Genomic DNA, 16,831 nt, shown 5'->3' with positions numbered 1-16,831 from the left:
GTGAGTTACTGATCAGAAGGTCGGTGGTTCGAGACCCAGCTCAGCCAGGTTGCTGTTGTCGGGCCTTGAGCAAGGCCCTTAACCCTGTCTGCTCCAGGGGTGCTGTATTATGGCTGACCTTTTACTGACCCCAGTCCTGCTGGGATACGTGAAGTAAAAATTTCACTGTGCAGTAATGTACATGTGAAAAATAAAGACTTAACGAATACTTCTTTTTTTTTCATGTAAAATAGTGGGTTTATTTTTTACCAAAAAATGCTAAATGTGTTAGTGGTTGTTGTTGTTTTTTTTTTTTTGCACTGTTATTCAGACTTTTTATGTTCTGTGTTCAATGTGTGATGGTTTTATTTGCACTATTAACCATCAAGCATTTTGATTCTGAGTCTGATTGTGGAGAGAATCAGCAGTTCAGTATATTCTGTACTGTACATATGTATTAACTCATAGTTCAAATCTCCTGTATTGTAGATAGATTGGATGTTTACATAAAGCTTTACATCTTCTATGCACATCACGTTGATACTGTACTTTATGCAGGAAGGCATTTTCAAATGTTTTCTAATATGTTTTGATTTATTTCTGTTGCAAAAGAAAAAAAAAGTTAGCCAAGCCAACTCAATCCACTTTCACTATTTAGAGAGAAGAAATAATCTAAAAATAAAAATAAAAAAAACAATGAAAAATGAATAGAAAGAGGAAACCTCTTTTCTATTGTTTATAAAAGAATAACAGAATAAAACATTTGGTTTAGACCACACCCACTTTAGAATATGGAGCAGAACACAGAATACACAGACACAGAGAACATGGTGTTACACTCTTACAGTGTGTAAGAGTGTGAGGTTTGTTGACTCCCTGGTTGGTCATGCAGGCTGCGTAGAATTCAACTTATAAAGGAGGAAGTTCAGAAATGTATATAAGACCCGAGGAAAAAAAACAAGTGTGTAACGGTTTACCATTTCACAGTTTTTTCTCGTGGTGGAAGTAAAAAAAATAGAAACTTTTCACTCCTCCCGGAAAGAGAGGTGTTACTGGTACTGTAAGTGAGAGAAAGGAATCCAGGGTACAAAATTTTTTTAAGTGTGGTTACAACTGAGGAGATTGTGTTTTTCTTTTAATATGTGGTATGTATTATGGGATAAAACTAATCACATGACAAAATAGAAGCTGCTACACAGAGTGATGGAGGTTCACCCAGGTACTCCAGAGCGTCCAGGTATACACCCGCTCACTCATACTGGATACACTCTTATTTCATTTTGAGAAAGTTCTTTGTTGTATAACACAAGCTGTTATGATTGCAGATAACGAACATAAGCTTGATAAAGGATCAGTTGGGAAGTGTATGCGCTTGGTTCTTCTCTTTATCACCGTCGTGCTGGTTAAAGGACTTTTAATCATAAGTGCCAACTTTGGTAAGTCTGATATAAAAGTACATCTAATCTTTTTTCTTATCTCTGAATGTAAAGTCTTGGCTCTCCTTGACGAAGACTGGTGCAGAGTCTGGAGTATTAACACTGGTGCAGTAAAAAAAAATGTTTAATTAAAATAATTAAAGCTGAATGTCTCCATATTTCTATTTATGACATTTATTGTAATTTTTTAACATATATTTTTTTTATCATTTTGGATTTGCAAATCTTTTTTTCATTAGACGAAGTAACAAAAAAAAAGGAAATTGTAAACAACTACACAGCCTTAAAGCAAAGCACAAAAAATAAACAAGCAATTTAATGATTTTGGATTAAACGACTTTATTACACTGTATGTCTTTTGAATTTTATTAAGATTTTTTTTAATTGTGATTTTTATTGCCGAATCTGAAATAAAGCATACTTTTATTTTGTAATTGCCTTGATCAATTGTTTTGGATTCTTGTCTCATTTTCAACTTGCTATTTAGTTTTTTATAAAACAGAGATATATTTGTTTTGCAAAGACTACGGGTTGTTCGTCCTTCTGTAGCTGCTCTTATACGATAGTGCGGTGTTTTTTCTTCCACTCTTTTCAGTATTGAGGGTAAACGTTGGAGAATCTGGAGACCTAAAGGTGAAGTCAGTTTGTGTGAGTGACGAGAGCACAGACAGCGAGAAGTTACAGCTTCAAGCAGAAATCCAGAGACTCACAGCGCTCCTACACAACTTCACTACAGGTGCAAAAATTCACTTTTATTATAATAATATAAAGCATACTGTGATATTTATCTTACCCAGAGTGAATATGCACTACGATACACAACAGAAAACAAAATATATCATATATAACATACAGTATCTGTGAAATATAGCAGGGGTGTTCAAGTCAAACCAGGACTTGTAATTAAATTTCTGGTGAATGAAGGCGTAAAAGTGATTGACATTTACAGAAGACCTACCGACAAGGACAGTACGGTGATGAGACTCTTGGGCACAACGGTGCACGGTGCAAACGTTTTAAATAAGTCCACATGTCTGTGCATAATCCCAATCCTGGCCGAGGTGGCTCGGAGCCCGCTGCAGTCGTTCCCTTCAACATTCAGAAAGTGGAACGCTTGAATGCCATTAAAGGAATCATTAAAGGAGTTCCTGGGAGGCCAGCGTTTTAGATGTAAAGCAGGTGGTCTGATCATGGCTTCAGCGTATTAAGAAAACTTTGATTTGATTGTACGTTGATTGTATCTAAGCACTAGTGAAACACTGGGATAAGTGCATTAGTGCATCAGGGGATTATATAGAGAAATAAAGAGAGTTTCTTTTTTTCTCATAACTGTGTTCTGTTATTTTGTGTAATCAAAAGTCCCAGTTTGACTTGAACACCCTTTGTATAATGAAATGTTGGTGGATACAACTGACACATTTCCCTGTATATGGGAAAAAACACAGTAATAAGAAATTCATTAAATATTTCCCAATATATTATTGATACACACTCAACTTTTTGTTATGAGGTATTTTTATTCTACCAATATTATTTGCACCCACACCATTAATATAAGATTAATCATTTTTAAATCCCCAGCCTAAGTTCCTAGGTTCACTATTTATTTGTTTGTTTGTTTTTTGCTTGTTTTGTTTGTTTGTTCCTAAATGATTATTTCCTCCCAGCTTCCCAGGACAGTAACAGTATCTTTCAGCAGGATGTGTTTCCAGTTCACCCTGACAGACCGTCTCCTTCGCTCACACCTCCTTAGATTAGTCTTTTCTTTTCTCTGGGCCATGCAGACCCTCGATGCCAGCTTTGCCCGAAGAGATGGCACTGGTTAAATGGTCACTGCTACTTCATCTCAGCTGGACTTGAAGAAGACCGCAAGTGGGCCGAGAGCGTGGAGCACTGCGCCGAGCAGAACGCCAGTCTGGCCATCATTCAGCAGGAAGCTGAGATGGTAAGAAGTGATCAACAGCAGGGGTAGCATTTGTGTGAGAAATCAGAAGAAACATCAAAGTGTGAGATGAAAGGAGGATTCGTTAGTTAGGATTCTTCAGTTAGAATTGAGTTAGTTAAGATTTAGTTAGTTTCTATTATGAAATAAAAGTGTTCCTTGATTTCACAGGAGTTTCTCCTGAGTCAGTTGAGCAGGTTTTCAGAGACGCCGTTCCTCTGGCTCGGCCTCACTGACGCACAGGTGGAAGGTGTGTGGGTGTGGCAGGATGGAACTCTGCTACAAAACCACAGGTTGTAAGTATCATCTAATTAGAAATGTATCACTTTCTTGAAGGTGTGATCTATGTCTTATTAAGTCTAAAGCAACACCCTTATATGGGTTTATACCACAACACAACTGTGAATAAATCACAGATTTATGTTGACGCTCTTGTTTTAATACAATATAATTTAATTATATTTACAAAACCCACACAGCGACAGATGATCAACATCATCTCAGGAGAACAATAAACAGATTTAAAAGAAATTGTAATTTAGCAGAGATAATTAACACTCATGGAAGGAGTCTCCAATGTCAGTGCTTTGTAAACAGAAAGTTTTCTGTAACATGAACGGTATATTAAGAGTGAGGAAAAAGAGATGCTTGTGAGGAAACACATTTATTGCTAAACAGGAATCAATTTCTACGACTATACACATGCAACGTTTTAAAGAAAAGACATTACATAGGTAAATATAAAAGGTAAATATATTTTATTTTTATAAAAATAATAATAATAATAACAATAATAATAATAATAATAATACTTTTTTGCTAAACATCAATATTGGCTCTTCCAAATGGTTGAGATGTCAGTTCATGGTATAACTATCAATACATTAAAAAAAAACAAACAAACAAAAAAAACATGGATACTAGAACATTGTTTTTCTCATGGTAAGTGATGTACTAATTGAAAAGGCATACACCGATTGGTATAACATCAATATCACTGGCCAGTTAACTGAACAACACTGTGTACACTGTGAATTGATCACCAACCATGTACCAGTAAACAGGTGACAGGATGGTGGACACTCAAGATTCACCCATGGCCTCTAGGACCGAAAGCCAATTACAGAAAAAACTTTATGATAGAAAGACCAGAACAACCAGTGCACCACATCTTACCACATACTGGTCCCAGGAGGCAAAAGCCCAAAGCTACTGGCCCCGTCTACAAACTCCCCAGATCAACATCCCATTGAGCAAGCAAGCAAAACACAAGTCCAATCCATAATGATCCATTGCCAACAACCCGGTGCCATACTACACAGCACAGAGAGCCACGCCCTGTAAGGTCAGAGCTTCCCCAGCAAAAGTGAAAGCCACAACCAAGACGGTTTTATAATGGGTGGTCGATGTACTATTTAAAGATTTAGTGACATCTAGTGATTTTTTTATTTATTTTTATGATAGCTTACCTCAACCGAATAGTAGAGATGCCTCAATCAGGTTACGTTTAACACAGTTTTTCACAAAGATATAGTTGAGCTGAATGTCAAAGGATTAAAAACATGATCTTTTGTTCAGTATTAAGTAAAAATTAAAGAAGGCACATTGGCGGGGTAAAGGAGAGGAAAAGTCGTTAGATAATCCTGTATAGGAGAAAACAAATTTGTGAATTATTTTGAATTACTTTCCTATAACAGGAAGGCTTGTATTGGCTTATTTCTTATATAAACTAGTCTGTATTATTCTTTACATATGCTTAATGTGTGTGTGTGTGTGTGTGTGTGTGTGTGTGTGTGATTGTTTAGCATAAAGATGCAGTGGGACTCTGATCATAGAGACTGTGCGGATCTGAGAGGTGACGGAAGTGTGTTCGCGTCTGACTGCGAGTCCTACGGGCCCTGGCTGTGTGAGAAACCCATGGAGCCAGCAGGGATTTAAGTTGTATTAAAAAGCTCCAAAAGTATTGGCGCCCTTCATCAAAATAAATATATATGGCATTTCATAATTAATATTACCTGTACAGCACTGATGATCAATGTTGGAGACTCGGTTTGTCTTGGATTCCAATGCTTCTGCTTTTCATTCGTATCCAGAGGATGAGTTTGTCATGATGAATATCATGTCCCAGAATTGTTTCTCGGTTGATTTAGTTGCATGTCTCAGCTTAATATCTTTTTTCAAAGTTCCAAATTTTGCCAATGATTACCTTCCTGATACATGCAACAAGCATTTTGGGGGGTAAAACATCCTGCTTCAGATCCCAAAGCCTCAGTAATCCAGAGTCATGTTTCCCAGTACGCTGGTCAGCTTTTCCTCATGCGCATTCGCCCTCTTCACCAAACATAATCACCTAAACCTTTGGCCTTTTTTCCCCACCCATATGATCCGATCTGTAGTTCCACTGAGACACGGTGAAGATGAAGGAGCTCCATTTTGCGTCTTGCTATCAAGACGGACTTGTCGAGTGAAGGGTGCCAATAATTCTGGAGTTGGTTGTAGGCATGAGGCTGTTTTGATATATTAATCATGATATTGTTGCTTAGTGAGCGATTAGACCGGTTTTCACCTCCACTGACTGTAAATAATGTGTCTTAGTATCTACATGAGGTCTTCCCTCTCCCTCTCTCTTTCTTTTCCAGTATTAGTCAGGATAAATCAATGAACCTGAATCATAAATACAGAATTGTTGAGATGAAAGTATGAAATCAGTTTTGAAATCTAAAGGTTAGTTTTATCTCTACATCCATTTTAAAAGATGTGAAGAGGTTTTCTCTTTTTTTGTCTTTCTTAAAAAAAGTAATTTTATTAAATTTCTGTAGTCTGAATGCCGTCTTTACATGTATATATATATATATATATATATATATATATATATAATTATAAACCTTATTCTGACTTCATTAAACAAAAAAAAGACAAAATACAGTATATTTACACTACAAATTAAACACTACTATTATTATTAATAAAGCAAACAGATTTCTAATAAAACTCCATGCATTACTATCATTTCTCTCCTGCTTCCACCATATGAAAAAAATATGCTTTTAAGAAATATTTTATAAAGATATAATATCTACATTCTGGTTCAGTAATGTTCATTTTAACACATGAAGGCGGAATAATTACAAAATAAAGTGCAGTTTAGCAGCAATCACGGTAATAATTGAACATCGATAAAAGAAAGTCAGAGCATATACTACATGCATACACACACATACTGTACATACAGTACATACAATATTTTCAGAAAAACTGGCACCATAAATATATTAAATAATGCTACTATGTGGAAATGTTTCCTGAATTAGGCGCAGGCCGAAGAAAGTGTTCAATGTCATGTAGAACGACAATAATTTATAGATCGCTGTTGTTTTCGGGACAGGACAACGTCATGACAGTCCTCCCGTCCAGCGGGGCGAAGAGAGGGTAGAGCTTCCCGCGAAAATGCCCCGTGAAAGTGAAGATGTTTGATTTGTTCTCCACGTTGTAGAAGGAGATCTGGCCCTCCTCGTAGTCGATGTATATTCCTATTTTCTTGGGCACCAGGGTGAGAGGCAGCGGCGTCTCGGGGTCCGTGCAGGCGTAGAACTGTCGCGTGCTCCTCCACAGCGTCCAGTAACCCTTGGAAGGCTTCATGGGGAACCGGCCGTGCCTTTTGGAGGACGCTCCGGTGACTCCGACTCTCCAGTATCCGTTGTTGGCTAGATCCACTTCCCAGTAGCTGCGTCCTTTCGTGTAGCCCGTCCAGCCGAGGACGCACGGCCAGTTGTCGAAGCGCTGAGGGCTGTACGGCAGGTCAACTTCCTCCGAACCCTCCTGAACCTTCTTCTGATCCTCGGAGATCAGCAGCCAGGGGTGGGCTGTCAACGGGTCGAGGGTGACATCGACTAGGGCAGGAAGAGAGGAGAGTGGAAGAGGGTCAGTATCCAGTCAAGAATGAATCAGTCATTTTATTTTAAGAAATCGTCATTTATGACGTACCTGATGCGCTGGTGATCCAGTTCCACACTAGAGAATATGAAACACAATATATTACTCAGATGAATGCACACACACACACACACACACACACGCAATTACATTGTTGAGAAACGATCTACAATATCTGGTGCTGTACATGAAAACTTACCAGAGTTAGGGATGTACTGCTGTGTTCCTATTTCACACACACACACATATAAAGAGAAACAAGTCACAAAGGCTAAAGCAACTTTACTTTTAACTACCCTTTATTATATATATAAATATATATACAGTGGTGTGAAAAACTATTTCCCCCCTTCCTGATTTCTTATTCTTTTGCATGTTTGTCACACAAAATGTTTCTGATCATCAAACACATTTAACTATTAGTCAAAGATAACACAAGTAAACACAAAATGCAGTTTTTAAATGATGGTTTTTATTATTTAGGGAGAAAAAAAATCCAAACCTACATGGCCCTGTGTGAAAAAGTAATTGCCCCCTGAACCTAATAACCGGTTGGGCCACCCTTAGCAGCAATAACTGCAATCAAGCGTTTGCGATAACTTGCAACGAGTCTTTTACAGCGCTCTGGAGGAATTTTGGCCCACTCATCTTTGCAGAATTGTTGTAATTCAGCTTTATTTGAGGGTTTTCTAGCATGAACCGCCTTTTTAAGGTCATGCCACAACATCTCAATAGGATTCAGGTCAGGACTTTGACTAGGCCACTCCAAAGTCTTTATTTTGTTTTTCTTCAGCCATTCAGAGGTGGATTTGCTGGTGTGTTTTGGGTCATTGTCCTGCTGCAGCACCTAAGATCGCTTCAGCTTGAGTTAACGAACAGATAGCCGAACATTCTCCTTCAGGATTTTTTGGTAGACAGTAGAATTCATGGTTCCACCTATCACAGCAAGCCTTCCAGGTCCTGAAGCAGCAAAACAACCCCAGACCATCACACTACCACCACCATATTTTACTGTTGGTATGATGTTCTTTTTCTGAAATGCTGTGTTACTTTTACGCCAGATGTAACAGGACACGCACCTTCCAAAAAGTTCAACTTTTGTCTCGTCGGTCCACAAGGTATTTTCCCAAAAGTCTTGGCAATCAATGAGATGTTCTTTTAGCAAAATTGAGACGAGCCATAATGTTCTTTTTGCTTAAAAGTAGTTTGTGCCTTGGAAATCTGCCATGCAGGCCGTTTTTGCCCAGTCTCTTTCTTATGGTGGAGTCGTGAACACTGACCTTAATTGAGGCAAGTGAGGCCTGCAGTTCTTTAGATGTTGTCCTGGGGTCTTTTGTGGTCTCTCGGATGAGTTGTCTCTGCACTCTTGGGGTAATTTTGGTCGGCCGGCCACTCCTGGGAAGGTTCACCACTGTTCCATGTTTTTGCCATTTGTGGATAATGGCTCTCACTGTGGTTCGCTGGAGTCCCAAAGCTTTAGAAATGGCTTTATAACCTTTATCAGACTGATAGATCTCAATTACTTTTGTTCTCATTTGTTCCTGAATTTCTTTGGATCTTGGCATGATGTCTAGCTTTTGAGGTGCTTTTGGTCTACTTCTCTGTGTCAGGTAGCTCCTATTTAAGTGATTTCTTGATTGAAACAGGTGTGGCAGTAATCAGGTGTGATAAACCGAAGTTAAGTTATTTTTTAACAAGGGGGGTAATCACTTTTTCACACAGGGCCATGTAGGTTTGGATATTTTTTCTCCCTAAATAATAAAAACCATCATTTAAAAACTGCATTTTGTGTTCAATTATGATATCTTTGACTAATAGTTAAATGTGTTTGATGGTCAGAAACATTTAAGTGTGACAAACATGCAAAAGAATAAGAAATCAGGAAGGGGGCAAATAGTTTTTCACACCACTGTATATATATACAGTATTAGTGCTGATTTTATTTATTTTGTTTATAAATTTATTTTGTTAAAATGCAAATTATTCATATTTCTTTAGAATATTTTTCTTTAGAAAAATTGTTGCTTGAATTAAAGCATTCAGTACAAAATAAAGATTCCACCCCCTACAAAAAAAAGTCTGTAGTGTCCGTAACCATGTAAATTTCATGTTGCAATATCCTAAACATCTAGCATTTTAAAATAATACACTTGTTCAGATTTATTTCTTGTGTCATGTGAAATCTTAATTGTAAAGAAAAGTTTCATCTAAATGACAATTAAGATCATTGAAACATTTGAATTCCAAAAACATATGGACATAAAAGGGCATGGAACTGTATTTAGTGAATATGTTTCTTTTTATCCCATATAAATATAAATTCGTATGCATATTCATAATTCTAAATTTAATTCAAATTTGAATTCAAATTTTAGAAATTTTCTCATTTTCAAATTCTAATTTACAAAAAAACAAAACAAAACAAAGCATGGGTCGGGAAATTAGAAGCATTAAGTTAGGGTTAGGTAAAATACTGTTATATGATCCTATCTGAAAATTCATTTTTTTCACCTAGTTGAAGCACTTTTGAGCACCGATACCGTGCTCTGACTGATAGTTAACCTGAGCATGTTCTCACCTGCCTCCCAGGAGCGCTGCTTAGCCGAGAGCCACAGCTGAGAAACCACGTCCTGCATTAATGCAACAACACAAAAAGAAACTATAAGATTTTTCCACCCATCTCAAACCTGCATGATTAGCACGATTACTAGAGAGTATACTGTATAATTGCGTGTCTTATCATATATCACACATGCACAAAGGTTATCTGCTTGGTCTCTGCTTCAGGAGACTCAGGGCTGAACTTCAACCAGCGTTTCCTGGTAATCTGGACTAAACTGATCCTGCTCTTATCATGCATAACCTCAATAAACTGAAAAACATCCATGTCATTAAATAAATCTATAACTTAGCTTCAGCCTGCACACACAGCTATTCATGTTATTCTTATTAATTATTTCCTACATCAAAAAAAAATCACTAAATTAATTTTTGTTTATTTACATTTTTATTTTATTAAACAATTTTACTGAAATTATTACATGTTACTGCTATGATTTGTGATTTATGATTTTATCTTAAAAAGCAAACTTTTTTAAATAAGATAACCATTTGGGGTTTTTGTTCATGATTAATATTTTGATACACACGTGATACATGTTAGCAAGTGTAAAGAGAATCTTAAATATAAGAAAATGGTTTAGTCTATTTTTTTGTTTTTATAGATCAATCTAACTCAAATATGCTTCAAATGCTTTTTATACATGTTAAAGTTTTTATTCTATTGGCAGATCATTTTAATTTATTCTAAGGAAATAAAAAGCTTGAAATGTGCAAAAAAGCTTAGAAATATGTTTAATTTTTTTTGCTTGTTTATTGTAATTTTAGAGTCTTATGGTAGGATTTATGGAAGGAACTCGACTATGTTCACTGCTAAGGCAATGTTTTGTTTTGTTTAGGTTTTGCAGTAACTCTCATTTTTTGCCACAGGGTGCACAAACTTTTGCACTGGTATATCAGTTGTTATATAAAACCCTTCTGTGCTTGTTCTGTGTATCTGAGGGTATATAAAGGCGAGTCCACGGGTGATCTGACCTTGCTGTCGTCCTTCAGTAAGGACCAGGTGATGAACTCGAGCAGCGGCATCAAAGTACCCAGCCTCTTCTTCTTCAGCCCGAGCAGACGAAGCATCTGCGTCAGCTCATCTCCCAGCATGCCACAGCTCTGAGTGGGAACAAAAGTCAGCCATAAACACTGGGGATATTTGCCAGGTTCAAGTAATAACAGCTTCGTGATTGTGTTTTGTAAAGCTGCCAAGAGCGACTGAGTGGAGTTTAATCACTCTGCGTACAGGTGAAGGGTTCACTAAGGACGTCTTCAATCTCGCTCACCTCTGAGACACTCTGCAGCTCTTTGGCCCACTCCATCACCCTCTGCTGCACCACTTCTCCGTGTTCCTCCTCGTTCTTCTTCTGCTTCTCGTCCTCGCTGCACTTGAACCTCTCCTGCAGCCACGGGCTCTCTTTAGATACCTGAAGGACGTCGGGACGAGGTTTCATTAGCAGTAACATCACAACAAAATGGTTTGGGTTTAAGATTATTTTGGACTTTATGCACTAATGATTGCATGAAAAACATGCAATGTCTTTCCAAGCCACAAGTCTACAGCATTGGTGCTGATTTTTATTTTTTTTATGTTATACATATAATACAGAAAATGTGTGGCCAAAGAAGCTACTTCTGAAGTTTATGCAACATGGAAGTGATTAATCTTGCTTCCAGAAAATTGCTAACATCAGCCGTGTTGATTTTATATGTGTTCAGTGTTTATTATACTGTCCCACTTCAAACAATGATTATTTAAAATGCAAATTATTCAAATTTATTTATTTATTTATGAGTATTGATACTTAAATTGGTGTAAGCTTCATGAGGCATGACTTCTAAAAAAAAAAAAACGTTACTTAAATTAAAGCATCCCTTGTAAAATTAGGTATTTTTTCCCACCAAAACATTTGTAGTGTCCGTAACCATGTCAAATTCATGATGCAATATCTTAATTTATATTGCTTTACATTTTAGAATAATACACTTTTTCAGGTTGATGTCTGAAATCATGTTTCATCTGAACGACAATAAAGATCATTGAAAGTCTTGAATTCTAAAAAGTTTTCTACACTTTTTTACAATTTACTGTAGGAGAGACACTTTTTAGCACCAATACCATGTACTGTACATTCATGCAGCCAGTCAGTTGAGTTGATGAATTTTTTTATCAAATAGGATAAGAAATCATTATTATTATCATTAAACATGCATAAATTGCAGTTGTAGTGTAATGAACTCAAACTGGATTTGATTAGTTCCCATCAAAATGCATCTGAACAAGGAGCTGGAAGTATTCACTCAAAACATCACTCAAACAAAGTACAAATCATAGAAAAGCAAATAAGACAGAATTAGAATTAACCCTGTGAAAATTTACAGACCTGACATAAATTATTAAACAAATGAATAAATAATAAAGAAGCTGCCTATCAGTGTGTGTGTGTGTGTGTGTGTGTGTGTGTTGCTCCACATCATTCCTGTTCATCAATAACACATTATGATATAATTATCTATTGTTTTTGTTTTTTTCACTCTGTCTCACCTTGTCGACGCTCTTGAGTTCATCGGCCCACTGCAGGATGAGTTTGCGGCTCTCCTCCAGGCTGCGCTCGGTCCGAGGGTCGTCGTGTCGAGACGACGCACCTGAAGCACCTTCCTCTTCGCCGTCGCTTTCTTTCTGCACTCACATAACACACGTATCTCTGCATTACTATATTGTTATTAATTCATTTTCCAAAAACACATAAAGTTAACATGACGTCATGCTCCACTCTCCCTTCATCCTCTTTCTCTCGTTCTCTTTATGCATGTCTTTCTCTCACTTTCTTTTCTCTAAAACATGACGATGTGCATGAAACCTGTACTGTAAACCTAAACTGATGTCCTCTTTCTTTTATCAGCATTCACAGCTTTAATACAAGCAGGTCATAAAGCAGGACTCAGAGTCCCAGGGAGACAGTTTATCAAGGTACAATAAACATCACCAAGTCTCCGATTGCACGCGAGCAATAAATTATAATCATAACGAACTTACTGCAAAATTAGTGCGTACAAAAAGCGTACAAATGACGCAGTCTGTCTCAGCTCGATCAGGATTTACAGTCGCACAAACTGCTAGTGGTGTTAGGCAAATTGAGCATATAAAAAATAAATATTAATATTAAAATTATTAAAAATAATACTAAACAAAATGATAATTATTTTGTAATAGTGCACACTTTAATAGAAAAATAATCAGCCCTAAAATAAAAAACAAAAAAAAACAAAAAAACATACCCCCAACTGTTTAATTTTTTCTTTTGACCAAAACAATTTTCCAATTATTACTATATAAATATATTAAACATATATATATATATATATTCAATTCAATTTACAAAAGGCAAACAATCCATGCTTTTTAAAATTAAAAGTCCCTACGAATGACATCATATAACCCTGTATTTGATTTATTACAGTATTAATAGACCAATATAGTCATAAACCGAAACCTTCAAAGTTATTAAGAATTTCCTTTATTTAAATAATTAACCTTATTATAATTATAAATAGATTATAAGCCAACATTACTGTAAATATAGAGTGTAAAAAAAGGGATAGAATGAAAAATGAAGATATTTATCATTTACGGCTACATTGAATTTGCCGTTGTTTTCTTCCATGGATTTTTCATTTATGGACGTTCATCAACCGTTCCTGCCCTTATAGTGTAACTGTCTCTTTTGCCTTTTTTTGACCTGGAAACTATGAACAATGCAAACGTTTGTACTTGGCTAGGTCATAGATTGTATAGAATATAATAAAGTTATGACTTAACCGCCTGATGAACCTTTATAAACACATAAAAATCCATCTTGTGTGTCACCAGTTCAAGCAGAGAAATAAGGAAGTGTGTGAGGGGGAAAACCTCAGTCCTGCATGATCAGCATAAACCTTTATGAATATTGCTTTACATCAGTCTCTGATTATGTATTGTATTTTAAGATTTCCTGGAATTATACTGACAATCTTATTCCCCAGGGTTTCTGTTTCTGTCTCACCTTACAGACTTGTGCCACTTGTAACTTCCAGTTGTTGAGAAAGCTGATGCACTCCTGCAGACTGCGGAGGTCTTTCAGGCTCTGCTGGTGGTGTCTTTGCTACAGGGGACGCAGACACGCATGTGAACGAGAAGCTGATAAATAATATTCAACAATTCTTGCAATATCTATAATTTTAGATGTATTAGAGCAATGTAAAGTCTTGCACATTTTAAAATATGACTTTTGTCTCCATCTATACATTATGTTTGGACCTGACTGGACCACGTGGTGCCTTGTCCAGTTCTTACAGAACCACTGCGGTACCTGAACAGCAGCGTCTCTACAGAAACACAACCCTCTTTGGGACTACTACAGAGCTCTACTACAGAGGACCACTGCCTGCAGATCTCTAGACCACTATAGTCCCGCTACAGAACCCTGTACGGAACCACATGCCTTGTGTAGAACCTTTAGGACTTCCTATGGAAATCCAGCCCCTGTGTAGTACCTTTCTGGATATCTATGTACCTTCTGTAGTGCTGTTTTAAAACCACGCATCCCCAGCATTAATACAAAGTACCTCTATGAGACCAGGTGAAGTTATTTTCCATATCAATTATGCCATAGTGCCAGTGCAGCACTTAAAGAAGTACCTTAATGGTTTCCTACAGAACCACACACCACCAGAAGTCCCCTAACCGACTCGTACAGGATTACAATCCGCCTGCTTTATTGCCTAACTAGGTGATAAACCTTCTGAAGTACTGTTTCAAATCTCTAGAGATGACAGTCCACCTGTGGGACGTTTAGAAACCACACTGATCACGGCGGACAGCTATGACACATGTAAGTGTCATTACAAAAACCCATGAAGCCATAATCTGGAGTACCCTTCTAGACATGGACCTCCATGCAGAACTGATTTAGAACTCCTACAAGACAACGTTTCCTCTACAGTTCCTTTGTAGCCTTCTCTAGATCAGAAACACGTCGCTTAAAGGAAACAGAGAGCAGGCTTTACCTGTGAGCGTGAAGAGGTGCTCTTGCCGCCCTTGAAATTGCTGCTGGGAGCTGAGCTGTGAACCTGCACTGTTTCTTCTGGAAGATTCCAGCGCACCGCTCCGATCGAGTGGCTCTGCGTCTCGACCTTGGCCACAGCATTCCCTTCGGCCACAGACAGAATCATTATTATTATTATTGTTATTATTATTATTATTATTATTACATGTATTATATCATGTATTATATCATGTATTATATACATGATTTTTAGCATTTTAAATACGCTGGACTTAATACACATATACACATCACATATAATATTATGTAAGACAGATGGAAATTAAAACTAAAGTACATACTTTGACTTTTAAGAATCCCCTTCATCTTGCGCAATGTTAGAAGCTCTGCTAAATTATTAAGCAAACAAACAAACAAACAAACAAAGTTAATTAATGAATAAATAGATAGATAGATAGATAGATAGATAGATAGATAGATAGATAGATAGATAGATAGATAAACAAATAAATAAATAAGTAAATAAGTAAATAAATAAATAGAGTTTAAATCCAAAACAAATCTACACATGATTCAATAATAAATTATACTTATTTAATATTAGTACTGAATAGAGTAGTTTCATTATAAATAAGATAATAGAACAACACTCCTTTGTTTATAATTTTTGTTTCCTTAAAAATAAATAAATAAATAAATAAATGGGAACCCCAGCAGGACTCACCTTCACTGCGTGATGAGGCTGGTGGATGTGGCAGGTAGAAGTGGCTGGACACAAAAGCGACTGATCTCTCTCGTCTCACGCTTTTGTCTCTTTAGCACCATGTGAACTTTGGACCTGCTGTAAAAACCTGGTTTAAACGGCCGAGAAAATCTCCTCCGCTCGTCTTATGCAATACCTTAGAATAGTCACAGGGCCGACCCAGAGTAACCTCTGCATTTACAGGAAAATCACGCACCCATTACTGTCACCTACAGTTTAGTTTCTTTAAAAAAAAAAAAAAGCTGTAAGCCAGCTTTAAATAGGTTTAGCACCAGTAAAACTGAGTTAAATTAAATACAATTATTAAACATTAGTAAGTATTATATTTAGAGAGCTGTAAGTTTTATATATTGCAGTGGCTGCTCCTAAACACATTTCTACCTGAGTTACATTACATCACCTATAACCTGTAAAACTTAAAACTCAATTATTTAGAATAGCTTTGGATATTTTACAATTTTATGTGTTTTGGTTTGTCTATTTCTTTGCTATCTTATTTTTCTAATGCTGTGAAGCACTTTTGTTCAACTTAGGTTTTGATTGATTAATTGTTTGAGTGCTTATGATATTAATAATATTATTATATAATACTGAATTATAAATAATTAATAGAGAAAAAATACTTTTTAAGATCACTTTTTTTTAAAATGTTTTTAAACATTGCCTCAGATGAATAAAGTCAAATTAAGTGAATATTTCTATATATATTTTTTTAATTTTCAAAATATGAAATAAATCATTTACAGATTAGACCTTGTCATTAAAAACATACACCAATAAGCCGTAACATTACAATACAAAACATTATGCCCAATATTCTGTGTGTAGGTTCTCTTGTGCCGCTGGGATAACTGTGTCCTCTCAGGGCGTGGCTCTGCAGGTCCTGCAGTGTGTGTGTGTGTGTGTGTGTGTGTGTGTGTGTGAGTGTGAGTGTATGTGTCATCCGGAATGCTGGCAGTGGATTGGGGTGGGGCCTCTATGAATCAGACTTGCTAGTTAAGTGTATCCATGGATGATCAATCAGCTTTAGTGCTCTGGGTGTTCCGGTGCCTTTCTATTGTGTGCAGCATTGAGTTTTCTTTGGGATCGGACCGGAGGGGCTCACACTGGGTCCCCGTAGCAATGGGTG

The 16,831-nt window shown here is 36.7% G+C and overlaps 2 protein-coding genes across 3 annotated transcripts; one reads left to right on the top strand and one right to left on the bottom strand.

Moving 5' to 3' along the window:
• Positions 1-1,075: 1,075 nt before the first annotated feature.
• On the top strand, positions 1,076-6,209 carry LOC128540943 (CD209 antigen-like protein E). The gene is made up of 6 exons (XM_053510958.1): positions 1,076-1,216; positions 1,305-1,415; positions 2,011-2,151; positions 3,200-3,360; positions 3,529-3,653; positions 5,163-6,209. The coding sequence occupies exons 1-6, from the start codon at positions 1,183-1,185 to the stop codon at positions 5,293-5,295; spliced, it is 705 nt and encodes a 234-aa protein (XP_053366933.1). The 5' UTR covers positions 1,076-1,182; the 3' UTR covers positions 5,296-6,209.
• A 6-nt stretch (positions 6,210-6,215) lies between these two features.
• si:dkey-219e21.2 (E3 ubiquitin-protein ligase TRIM39) lies at positions 6,216-15,704 on the bottom strand. Of its 2 annotated transcripts, none has more exons than XM_053510956.1 (11): positions 15,664-15,704; positions 15,281-15,328; positions 14,941-15,083; positions 13,938-14,036; positions 12,440-12,574; positions 11,181-11,321; positions 10,885-11,013; positions 9,869-9,920; positions 7,490-7,516; positions 7,342-7,368; positions 6,216-7,247 (listed from the first exon to the last, which is right to left on the bottom strand). In XM_053510956.1, exons 2-11 carry the CDS (start codon positions 15,303-15,305, stop codon positions 6,715-6,717), a joined length of 1,311 nt encoding a protein of 436 aa, XP_053366931.1. In that variant the 5' UTR covers positions 15,306-15,328; positions 15,664-15,704; the 3' UTR covers positions 6,216-6,714. The 2 variants fall into 2 exon arrangements, with proteins under 2 accessions (XP_053366931.1, XP_053366932.1); XM_053510957.1 differs by having other exon boundaries at positions 15,281-15,325; positions 15,664-15,703.
• Positions 15,705-16,831: the final 1,127 nt, after the last annotated feature.

The sequence above is a fragment of the Clarias gariepinus genome, chromosome 14 (assembly GCF_024256425.1).
Source record: "Clarias gariepinus isolate MV-2021 ecotype Netherlands chromosome 14, CGAR_prim_01v2, whole genome shotgun sequence".
NCBI classification, from domain to species: Eukaryota; Metazoa; Chordata; class Actinopteri; order Siluriformes; family Clariidae; genus Clarias; species Clarias gariepinus.
Note: the sequence above shows the minus strand (reverse complement) of the source record. Positions and strands in the feature narration are given on the sequence as shown.